This window comes from Pseudophryne corroboree, chromosome 2, assembly GCF_028390025.1.
Source record: "Pseudophryne corroboree isolate aPseCor3 chromosome 2, aPseCor3.hap2, whole genome shotgun sequence".
NCBI classification, from domain to species: Eukaryota; Metazoa; Chordata; class Amphibia; order Anura; family Myobatrachidae; genus Pseudophryne; species Pseudophryne corroboree.
In genome coordinates this window covers 811,575,506-811,588,358 of record NC_086445.1, presented here as the reverse complement: position 1 = coordinate 811,588,358, position 12,853 = coordinate 811,575,506, and the positions used below count along the sequence as shown (strand labels likewise).

At 47.5% G+C, this 12,853-nt stretch overlaps 1 protein-coding gene across 1 annotated transcript in view; it reads left to right on the top strand.

Annotated features, from left to right (window-relative positions):
- TMEM183A (transmembrane protein 183A) overlaps positions 1-12,853 on the top strand; it is a 111,123-nt gene that overhangs the window by 15,416 nt on the left and 82,854 nt on the right. Inside the window, exon 2 of the mRNA XM_063955667.1 lies at positions 11,140-11,229. Within this exon, the coding sequence (XP_063811737.1) occupies positions 11,140-11,229 (90 nt within the window). The remainder of the gene's footprint in view (positions 1-11,139; positions 11,230-12,853) is intronic.

Sequence of the window (12,853 nt, the reverse complement as noted above, 5' to 3'; positions counted from 1 at the left end):
CTGGAGTCAGGAAAACTGACTCGCTTTTTATCCTGTATGCACCCAACAAAATAGGTGCTCCTGCTTCTAAGCAGACTATTGCTCGCTGGATTTGTAGCACAATTCAGCTGGCGCATTCTGCGGCTGGATTACCGCATCCTAAATCAGTGAAAGCCCATTCCACGAGGAAGGTGGGCTCATCTTGGGCGGCTGCCCGAGGGGTCTCGGCTTTACAACTTTGCCGAGCTGCTACTTGGTCAGGGGCAAACACGTTTGCTAAATTCTACAAATTTGATACCCTGGCTGAGGAGGACCTGGAGTTCTCTCATTCGGTGCTGCAGAGTCATCCGCACTCTCCCGCCCGTTTGGGAGCTTTGGTATAATCCCCATGGTCCTTACGGAGTCCCCAGCATCCACTAGGACGTCAGAGAAAATAAGAATTTACTCACCGGTAATTCTATTTCTCGTAGTCCGTAGTGGATGCTGGGCGCCCATCCCAAGTGCGGATTGTCTGCAATACTTGTATATAGTTATTGCCTAACTAAAGGGTTATTGTTGAGCCATCTGTTGAGAGGCTCAGTTATATTTCATACTGTTAACTGGGTATAATATCACAAGTTATACGGTGTGATTGGTGTGGCTGGTATGAGTCTTACCCGGGATTCAAAATCCTTCCTTATTGTGTCAGCTCTTCCGGGCACAGTATCCTAACTGAGGTCTTGAGGAGGGGCATAGAGGGAGGAGCCAGTGCACACCAGATAGTACCAAATCTTTCTTATAGAGTGCCCAGTCTCCTGCGGAGCCCGTCTATTCCCCATGGTCCTTACGGAGTCCCCAGCATCCACTACGGACTACGAGAAATAGAATTACCGGTGAGTAAAATCTTATTTTTTTTTGCCTTTTGTTCCCCCACAGCAAAAGACAACTCCACAATATCAGCAGTCCTTTCGGTCGCATAAGTCCAGAAGAGGTCGGGGCTCATCCTTCCTCGCCAGAGATAAGGGTAGAGGGAAGAGGACACCTGCTTCGGCTAGTTCCCAGGAGCAGAAGTCCTCCCAGGCTTCTACTAAATCCACCGCATGACGCTGGGGCTCCACTGAGGGAGTCCGCACCGGTGGGGGCACGTCTTCGACTCTTCAGCCAGGTCTGGGTTCTATCAGACGTGGATCCTTGGGCAATGGATATTATATCCCAAGGCTACAAACTGGAATTCGAAGAGGTGCCCCCTCGACGATTTTTCAAGTCGTCCTTGCCAGCTTCTTCCCCAGAGAGGAAAGTAGTGTTAGCTGCAATTCAAAAGCTGTGTCAACAGCAAGTGATTGTCAAGGTTCCCCATGTCCAACAGGGGAAAGGGTACTATTCGACCCTGTTCGTGGTTCCCAAGCCGGATGGTTTGGTCAGACCCATTTTAAATCTAAAATCCCTAAACCTGTACTTGAAAATGTTCAAATTCAAGATGGAATCGCTCTGGGCTGTGATCTTCAGTCTGAAGGGGGGGATTTTATGGTGTCACTCGACATAAAGGATGCATACCTTCATGTCCCCATATATCCTCCTCATCAGGCGTACCTGAGATTCGCTGTACAGGACTGTCGTTACCAGTTTCAGACGTTGCCATTTGGGCTTTCCACGGCCCCGAGGATTTTCACCAAGGTGATGGCGGAGATGATGGTGCTCCTGTGCAGGCAGGGAGTCACACTTATCCCATACTTGGAAGATCTCCTGATAAAAGCAAGATCGAGAGATCAATTGCAGAAGAGCGTGTCGCTCTCCCTGAGAATGCTGCAACAACACGGTTGGATTCTCAATCTGCCAAAGTCACAATTGATATCATTCCTAGGCATGATTCTGGACACTGAACAGAAGAGGGTTTTTCTCCCGATGGAAAAAGCCCAGGACCTCCAGAATATGGTCAGAGACCTGCTAAAACCAAAAAGAGTGTCTGTTCATCAATGCACTCGAGTTCTGGGGAAAATGGTGGCAGCCTACGAGGCCATCCCCTTCTCCAGGTTTCATGCAAGGACGTTTCAGTGGGACCTCCTGGACAAGTGGTCCGGGTCCCATCTACAAATACATCAGAAGAAAAGCCTGTCCCCCAGGGCCAGGGTGTCTCTCCTGTGGTAGCTGCAAACTGCTCACCTTCTAGAGCAGAGGTCCTCAAACTCGGTCCTCGGGGGCCCACACAGTGCATGTTTTGCAGGTAACCCAGCAGGTGCACAGGTGTATTAATTACTCACTGACACATTTTAAAAGGTCCAAAGGTGGAGCTAATTATTTCACTTGCGATTCTGTGAGGAGACCTGCAAAACATGCACTGTGTGGGCCCCCGAGGACCGAGTTTGAGGACCTCTGTTCTAGAGGGTCGCAGGTTCGGCATTCAAGACTGGGTTCTGGTGACCACGGACGTGAGCCTCCGAGGATGGGGAGCAGTCACACAAGGAAGACATTTTCAGGGGCTATGGTCAAGCCAGGAGGCTTGTCTACACATCAACGTACTGGAATTGAGGGCCATATACAACGGCCTGCGACAAGCGGAGAATCTTATTCGCGACCTACCGTTTCTGATTCAATCAGACAAGGTCACAGCCGTGGCTCATGTAAACCGCCAAGGCGGGACAAGGAGCAGAGTGGCAATGGCGGAAGCCACCAGGATTCTTCGCTGGGCGGAAAATCACGTAAGCTCTCTGTCAGCGGTCTTCATTTCGGGAGTGGAATACTGGGAAGCAGACTTCTTCAGCAGACACGATCTCCATCCAGGAGAGTGGGGACTTCATCAAGAAGTTTTTACAGAGATAACAAGTCTTTGGGGAATTCCTCACATAGACATGATGGCGTCCCGCCTCAACAAGAAGCTTCGGAGGTATTGTGCCAGGTCAAGGGACCCTCAGGCAGTAGCGGTGGACGCCCTGGTGACACCATGGGTGTTTCAGTCGGTCTATGTAATCCACCCTCTTCCTCTCATCTCAAAAATATTGAGAATCATAAGACAAAAAAGAGTGAAAACAATACTCATTGTTCCAGATTGGCCTCGAAGGACCTGGTATTCAGATCTTCAGGAGATGCTCACATAAGATCCATGGCCTCTTCCTCTCAGGGAGGACCTGTTGCAACAGGGGCCCTGCGTGTTCCAAGACATACCGCGGTTACGTTTGACGGCATGGCGGTTGAACACCGAATCCTAACTGGGAAAGGTATTCCGCAGGAAGTCATCCCTACTCTGATAAAGGCTAGGAAGTAGGTGACGGCAAAACATTATCACCGTATCTGGAGGAAGTATGTATCTTGGTGTGAAGCCAAGAATGCTCCTACGGAAGATTTCCATCTGGGCCGTTTTCTCCACTTTCTACAGACAGGAGTGGATATGGGCCTAAAATTAGGCTCAATTAAGGTACAGATTTCGGCCTTGTCTATTTTCTTTCAGAAGGAATTTGCTTCTCTCCCAGAAGTCCAGACTTTTGTTAAGGGAGTGCTGCACATCCAGTCTCCTTTTGTGCCCCCAGTGGCACCTTGAGACCTTAACGTGGTGTTACGGTTCCTGAAGTCTCACTGGTTTGAACCTCTTCAAACGGTGGAATTAAAATTTCTCACTTGGAAGGTGGTCATGTTGTTGGCCTTGGCATCTGCAAGGCGGGTGTCCGAATTGGCGGCCTTGTCTCACAAGAGCCCCTATTTGACTTTCCATGTGGATAGAGCAGAGTTGAGGACTCGTCCTCAATTTTTGCCTAAGGTGGTTTCTTCATTTCATATGAACCAACCTATTGTGGTCCCTGTGGCTACGGGTGACTTGGAGGATTCCAAGTCCCTGGATGTAGTCGGGGCCTTAAAAATCTATGTAGCCAGGATGGCTCGGGTTAGGAAAACAGAAGCACTGTTTGTCCTGTATGCAGCCAACAAAGTTGGCGCTCCTGCTTTGAAGCAGACTATTGCTCGCTGGATCTGTAACACGATTCAGCAGGCTCATTCTACGGCAGGATTGCCGTTACCAAATTCGGTAAAGGCCCATTCCACTAGGAAGGTGGCCTCTTCTTGGGCGGCTGCCCAAGGCGTCTCGGCTTTACAGCTTTGCCGAGCAGCTACCTGGTCAGGTTCAAACACTTTTACAAAGTTCTATAAGTTTGATACCCTGGCTGAAAAGGACCTTGCGTTTGCTCAGTCGGTACTGCAGAGTCGTCCGCACTCTCCCGCCTGGTCTGGAGCTTTGGTATAAACCCTATGGTCCTTATGGAGTCCCCAGCATCCTCTAGGATGTAAGAGAAAATAAGATTTTAAACCTACCGGTAAATCTTTTTCTCCTAGTCCGTAGAGGATGATGGCGCCCGTCCCAGTGCGGACAAAATCTGCAAGGCTTGTATATAGTTGTTGCTTACATAAGGGTTATGTTACAGTTGAGATCAGTCTTTAGCTGATACTGTTTTGTTCATACTGTTAACTGGTTGCGTATATTCCAGGTTATACGGTGTGGATGGTGTGGGCTGGTATGAATCTTGTCCTTAGATTAACAAAATCCTTTCCTCGTATTGTCAATCTCCTCTGGGCACAGTTTCTCTAACTGAGGTCTGGAGGAGGGGCATAGAGGGAGGAGCCAGTGCACACCCATTCTAAAGTTCTTTATAGTGCCCCTGTCTCCTGCGGTGCCCGTCTATACCCCCTGGTCCTTACGGAGTCCCCAGCATCCTCTACGGACTAGGAGAAAAAGATTTACCGGTAGGTTTAAAATCTTATTTATTTTTTTTCCTTCCTCCATATGTAGTGCAAGTGTAACCAGGCTTTCTACCAAATTCCCTCTAGTGTCACATCTAACAGTTACACTACGACCTGTATGTTACATATTATACCCCTTTCAGGCTAGCAAAAATATCCCGATATTCTCTCTCGATAGCCAGATCCCCAGGTCTTCTTCATGCAGGTGTGTTTCCCGGGATGCCGGCAGTTCTTTAATGCAGAATCTGCAGATTAGTTCCACAGACTACTTTCAGGTTTCCTCAAAGATGTATGAGGGGAATTAACCATAAGTCGCAGTTTCTTGAGTGTGGCTTCTAATTGGTCTTTAATGGCACATTAGCTTTTTACTGCTGCTGTGAGAATACAAGGGGCCCCAGCTAATAGGAGGAGATTAGTAAAATGGATTGTATTGGTGGATGTGCAGCAATACAGCAAATCTAATTGCACATGTAAATAAATGTAATTAGATATAACACAATTTAGTTATATTTTTTTATTAATGATGTTTTAAACCTTTATCCGTAACGTCTGTTTAGAGGACTTTTTAGATCTTTACTACCAAAACATACATATTACGTAACACACTATTGTTTCTCTAACGTCCTAGTGGATGCTGGGACTCCGTCAGGACCATGGGGAATAGCGGGCTCTGCAGGAGACAGGGCACATCTAAATAAAGCTTTTAGGATCACATGGTGCGTACTGGCCCCTCCCCCTATGACCCTCCTCCAAGCCTCAGTTAGGTTTTTGTGCCCGTCCGAGAAGGGTGCAATCTAGGTGGCTCTCCTAAAGAGCTGCTTAGAAAAAGTTTTTTTAGGTTTAAATCTCAGTGAATCCTGCTGGCAACAGGATCACTGCATCGAGGGACTTAGGGGAGAGATTTCCAACTCACCTGCGTGCAGGATGGATTGGAGTCTTAGGCTACTGGACACTTAGCTCCAGAGGGAGTCGGAACACAGGTCCTCCTGGGGTTCGTCCCGGAGCCGCGCCGCCGATCCCCCTTACAGACGCTGAAGACGGAGGTCCGGAAAGCAGGCGGCAGAAGACTCCTCAGTCTTCATGAAGGTAGCGCACAGCACTGCAGCTGTGCGCCATTGTTGCTACACATCTCACTGATTCAGTCACGGAGGGTGCAGGGCGCTGCTGGGGGCGCCCTGGACAGCAATATTAAATACCTTTAGTGGCAAAATAAATACATCACATATAGCCATTAAGGCTATATGTATGTATTTAACCCAGGCCAGTTTTCTTAAAACCCGGGAGAAAAGCCCGCCGAAAAAGGTGCGGAGCTTATTCTCCTCAGCACTCAGCGCCATTTTCCTGCTCAGCTCCGCTGGTGAGGAAGGCTCCCAGGACTCTCCCCTGCACTGCACTACAGAAACAGGGTAACAAAGAGAAGGGGGGCATAATTTGGCGATATTGATATATTAAAAGCGCTTATATCAAAAACAACACCTTCTAGGGTTGTTTATATACATTTATAGCGCTTTTGGTGTGTGCTGGCAAACTCTCCCTCTGTCTCCCCAAAGGGCTAAGAGGGTCCTGTCTTCGATTAGAGCATTCCCTGTGTGTCGGTACGTGTGTGTCGACATGTATGAGGACGATGTTGGTGTGGAGGCAGAGCAATTGCCGGTAATGGTGATGTCACCCCCTAGGGAGTCGACACCGGAATGGATGGCTTTAGTTAAGGAATTACGTGATAATGTTAGCACATTACAAAAGTCAGTTGACGAAATGAGACGGCCGGAAAACCAGTTAGTACCGGCTCAGGCGTCTCAGACACCGTCAGGGGCTGTAAAACGTCCCTTACCTCAGTCAGTCGACACGAGTACCGACACAGATGAATCTAGTGTCGACGGTGAAGAAACAAACGTATTTTCCAATAGGGCCACACGTTATATGATCACGGCAATGAAGGAGGCTTTGCAGATCTCTGATACTGCTGGTACCTCAAAAAGGGGTATTATGTGGGGGGTGAAAAAACTACCTGTAGCTTTTCCAGAATCAGAGGAATTGAATGACGTGTGTGACGAAGCGTGGGTTAACCCAGATAGAAAACTGCTAATTTCCAAGAAGTTATTGGCATTATACCCTTTCCCACCAGAGGTTAGGGCGCGCTGGGAAACACCCCCTAGGGTGGATAAGGCGCTCACACGTTTATCAAAGCAAGTGGCGTTGCCGTCTCCTGATACGGCCGCCCTCAAGGATCCAGCAGATAGGAGGCTGGAAACTACACTGAAGAGTATATACACACATACTGGTGTTATACTGCGACCGGCAGTAGCCTCAGCCTGGATGTGCAGTGCTGGGGTAGTGTGGTTGGATTCTCTGACTGAAAATATTGATACCCTGGATAGGGACAGTATTTTATTGACTCTAGAGCAATTAAAGGATGCTTTTCTTTATATGCGAGATGCTCAGAGGGATATTTGTACTCTAGCATCAAGAGTAAGCGCGATGTCCATATCTGCCAGAAGAAGTTTATGGACGCGACAGTGGTCAGGTGATGCGGATTCCAAAAGGCATATGGAAGTATTGCCATATAAAGGAGAGGAATTATTTGGGGTCGGTCTTTCGGACCTGGTGGCCACGGCAACTGCCGGCAAATCCACTTTTTTACCTCAGACCCCCTCCCAACAGAAAAAGACACCGTCTTTTCAGCCGCAGTCCTTTCGCTCCTATAAAAACAAGCGACCAAAAGGACAGTCTTATCTGCCGCGAGGCAGAGGAAAGGGTAAGAGAGGGCAGCAAGCAGCCCCTGCCCAGGACCAGAAGCCCGCCCCGGGTTCTACAAAGCCATCAGCATGACGCTGGGGCTTTACAAGCGGACTCAGGAGCGGTGGGGGGTCGACTCAAGATTTTCAGCAATCAGTGGGCTCGCTCACAAGTGGACCCATGGATCCTGCAGATAATATCTCAGGGTTACATGTTGGAGTTCGAAAGGTCTCCCCCTCGCCGGTTCCTAAAGTCTGCTTTACCAACGTCTCCCTCAGAAAGGACGTCGGTTTTGGAAGCCATTCACAAGCTGTATTCTCAGCAGGTGATAGTCAAGGTACCCCTCCTACAACAGGGAAAGGGGTATTATTCCACACTATTTGTGGTACCGAAGCCGGACGGTTCGGTAAGACCTATTCTAAACCTGAAATCCTTGAACCTGTACATACAGAAATTCAAGTTCAAGATGGAGTCACTCAGAGCAGTGATAGCGAATCTGGAAGAAGGGGACTTCATGGTGTCCCTGGACATAAAAGATGCTTATCTGCATGTCCCAATTTACCCCTCACACCAAGGGTATCTCAGGTTCGTGATACAAGACTGTCATTATCAGTTTCAAACGCTGCCGTTTGGTTTGTCCACGGCCCCTCGGGTCTTTACCAAGGTAATGACCGAAATGATGGTTCTTCTACGAAGAAAAGGCGTATTAATTATCCCTTACTTGGACGATCTCCTGATAAGGGCAAAGTCCAGAGAACAGCTGGAAGTCGGTGTAGCACTAACCCAGGTAGTGCTTCAGCAACACGGGTGGATTCTGAATCTTCCAAAATCTCAATTGACCCCGACAACTCGTCTGCTGTTCCTGGGAATGATTCTGGACACGGTTCAGAAAAAGGTGTTTCTCCCGGAGGAGAAAGCAAGGGAGTTATCCGAACTTGTCAGGAACCTCCTAAAACCAGGAACTGTGTCAGTACATCAATGCACAAGAGTCCTGGGAAAGATGGTGGCTTCTTACGAAGCGATTCCATTCGGCAGATTCCATGCACGGACATTTCAGTGGGATCTGCTGGACAAATGGCACGGATCGCATCTGCACATGCATCAGCGGATAACACTGTCACCAAGAACAAGGTTGTCTCTCCTGTGGTGGTTGCAGAGTGCCCATCTGTTAGAGGGCCGCAGATTCGGCATACAGGACTGGGTCCTGGTGACTACGGATGCCAGCCTACGAGGCTGGGGAGCAGTCACACAGGGAAGAAACTTCCAGGGCGTGTGGTCAAACCTGGAGACGTCCCTTCACATAAATATACTGGAGCTAAGAGCGATCTACAATGCTCTAAGCCTGGCAAAATCGCTGCTTCAGGGTCAGCCGGTGTTGATCCAGTCGGACAACATCACGGCAGTCGCCCACGTAAACCGACAAGGCGGCACGAGAAGCAGAAGAGCAATGACAGAAGCTGCAAGGATTCTGCGCTGGGCGGAGAATCATGTCATAGCACTGTCAGCAGTGTTCATCCCGGGAGTGGACAACTGGGAAGCAGACTTCCTCAGCAGACACGACCTTCACCCGGGAGAGTGGGGACTTCATCCAGAAGTCTTCCACATGATTGTGAACCGTTGGGAAAGACCAAAGGTGGACATGATGGCGTCTCGCCTCAACAAAAAATTGGACAGATATTGCGCCAGGTCAAGAGACCCTCAGGCAATAGCTGTGGACGCTCTGGTAACACCGTGGGTGTACCAGTCAGTGTATGTGTTCCCTCCTCTGCCTCTCATACCAAAGGTACTGAGAATTATACGGAAAAGAGGAGTAAGAACAATACTGGTGGCTCCGGACTGGCCAAGAAGAACTTGGTATCCGGAACTTCAAGAGATGCTCACGGAGGATCCATGGCCTCTACCTCTAAGAAGGGATCTGCTTCAGCAGGGACCTTGTATGTTCCAAGACTTACCGCGTCTGCGTTTGACGGCATGGCGGTTGAACGCCGGATTCTAAAAGAAAAGGGCATTCCAGAGGAAGTTATTCCTACCTTGATTAAGGCTAGAAAGGAAGTGACTGTACAACATTATCACCGCATTTGGCGAAAATATGTTGCGTGGTGTGAGGCCAAGAAGGCTCCAACGGAAGAATTTCAATTGGGTCGATTCTTACATTTCCTGCAAGCAGGATTGTCTATGGGCCTAAAATTGGGGTCCATTAAAGTTCAAATTTCGGCCTTATCAATCTTCTTCCAGAAGGAATTGGCATCAGTGCCTGAAGTACAAACTTTTGTCAAAGGTGTACTACATATACAACCCCCAATAGTGCCTCCAGTGGCACCGTGGGATTTGAACGTAGTTTTGAATTTTCTCAAATCTCATTGGTTTGAGCCTCTAAAATCGGTAGATTTAAAATACCTTACATGGAAGGTAACCATGCTATTGGCCCTGGCTTCAGCCAGGAGAGTTTCAGAGTTGGCGGCTTTATCATACAAAAGCCCATATCTGATTTTCCATTCGGACAGGGCAGAACTGCGGACACGTCCTCATTTTCTCCCTAAGGTGGTTTCGGCTTTTCACTTGAACCAGCCTATTGTGGTGCCTGCGGCTACTAGCGACTTGGAGGACTCCAAGTTACTGGACGTTGTCAGAGCATTAAAAATATATATTTCAAGGACAGCTGGAGTCAGAAAATCTGACTCGTAGTTTATATTGTATGCACCCAACAAGATGGGTGCTCCTGCGTCTAAACAGACGATTGCACGTTGGATCTGTAGCACAATCCAACTTGCACATTCTGTGGCATGCCTGCCACAGCCTAAATCTGTAAAGGCACACTCCACAAGGAAAGTGGGCTCATCTTGGGCGGCTGCCCGAGGGGTCTCGGCATTACAACTTTGCCGAGCAGCTACGTGGTCAGGGGAGAACACGTTTGTAAAATTTTACAAATTTGATACTCTGGCTAAGGAGGACCTGGAGTTCTCTCTTTCGGTGCTGCAGAGTCATCCGCACTCTCCCGCCCGTTTGGGAGCTTTGGTATAATCCCCATGGTCCTGACGGAGTCCCAGCATCCACTAGGACGTTAGAGAAAATAAGAATTTACTTACCGATAATTCTATTTCTCATAGTCCGTAGTGGATGCTGGGCGCCCATCCCAAGTGCGGATTGTCTGCAATACTTGTACATAGTTATTGTTACAAAGATCGGGTTATTACTATTGTTGTGAGCCATCTTTTCAGAGGCTACTTCGTTTTTTGTTATCATACTGTTAACTGGGTTCAGATCACAAGTTGTACGGTGTGATTGGTGTGGCTGGTATGAGTCTTACCCGGGATTCAAGATCCTTCCTTATTGTGTACGCTCGTCCGGGCACAGTACCTAACTGAGGCTTGGAGGAGGGTCATAGGGGGAGGGGCCAGTACGCACCATGTGATCCTAAAAGCTTTATTTAGATGTGCCCTGTCTCCTGCGGAGCCCGCTATTCCCCATGGTCCTGACGGAGTCCCAGCATCCACTACGGACTATGAGAAATAGAATTATCGGTAAGTAAATTCTTATTTTCTATAAGCTTTAGGTTCCAAGGAAGCCGCAGTAATAGCAAATCCAACCGCACCTGAATGACCCGCCTGGTGCTGAATTTCTCCTGTTTACATAATGCCTAGACAATTCATATGTATCCCTCCGATTGGTGGGAATAATTGCCATCACATTGAAATGAGTAATATATTTCTTTACCTTTCGCAGTAACGGTAGCAGATTATGCAAATTCTGATCCAGCAGTTGTGAAGTCTGGACGAGTGAAAAAGGCAGTGGCCAATGCTGTCCGAAAAGAAGGTGAGAACTGAGCAGGATGATATTTTAATTATTATTCATTTGTTTTAGTTCTTAGGGCCTAATTCAGTATGCATCACTATTGGGATTGCCTGCACAGTTTCCCTATGCACCTCCTCCTGCATTTGCATTGCTAAGGATTACATTGCAAAGATGCTGCAAGCAAATGCAATGCTTACTGGGTTAGGTACCTTATGCAGCTTGAGATGCATCAGCGATGCAATCGCATTATGCTTAATTACATGCCAGTGCGCACACGCAGGGCCCGTTCTGCACATGCACGGATGAGAATGCCTTTTCCTGATTGACAGGCAGAGGCGTTCGCGGGCCGGTCGGGGGTGGGTCCGGGCCATTTTTGGGGTGGCAGCTGCTACAGGTAAGATGGCTGCGCTGCACCTGCCTCGCAGCCAGAGGGCTTCACATATATTGCGGCGGCACCCAGCATTAGAGTGCTAGCAGTCACAGTTTTTTTAAATTAGCTACTGTATACTGCAACTGATACTGAATAAGGTCCCAGGCCCTTAGTTTATCTTACAATGTAATGCTGATTTCATGCTCTGTAGCGTTGCCAGACTCATTGATAGCTTCTCTTTTGTTTGGATCCATCTTGAGGGACAACATAGTACATTTCTCCATTTCTTGTAAAACATGAGAAAGGGATTGGACTTTACTCATAAGGATTATTAAGGTGACCTTTGCAATGATGGTCTCATACCATCAGTGAGCCTTGAAATGCGCTTCTTTTGTCTAATTTTGATCGATAACATTTCTTTATTAAAAATATAAGACTGCAGTGATAACTAGCACATCTGCTACATGCGATTGGTTAGGAAATTTAAGGCCCCCATACTTCTGTGCTAGATTGTCGCAATTTCCAAATCCCTTAACGCCTGAGTCAGAAAATTGGGAATATTCAACATGTTAATTTTTCCTGATTATCAGAATTTTAACATGTAGAAATTCTGCTATTTCCTGGTGAACAGGTGATCAATGTTTTTGATCGGGGAAACGGCCATTTAATGTATGGGGCCTTTTGCTTACAGCTATAGATACAGAATAATATATATATATATATATATATATATATATATATATATATATATATATATATATATATATATATATATATATATATATATAGTATATACACACACACGCAGGTAGGCGGCACTCACAAGTCTTATAACCAAGAATGAATCGGACGGACTGCGTCCGTCTGATTCATTCTTGGTTATAAGACTTGTGAGTGCCGCCTACCTGCGTGTGTACATGGTGGAGTCTTCAACTTCAAGGAGGGCACCCAAGCGTTTTTTGTCTGGTCAGTCATGTGAGTGCCGACCTAATTGTTGGATATATATATATATATATATATATATATATATATATATATATATATATATATATATATATATTTCTCTGACGTCCTAAGTGGATGCTGGGGACTCCGTCAGGACCATGGGGAATAGCGGCTCCGCAGGAGACAGGGCACAAAAATAAAGCTTTAGGATCAGGTGGTGTGCACTGGCTCCTCCCCCTATGACCCTCCTCCAAGCCTCAGTTAGGTTTTTGTGCCCGTCCGAGCAGGGTGCAATCTAGGTGGCTCTCTTAAGGAGCTGCTTAGAAAAAG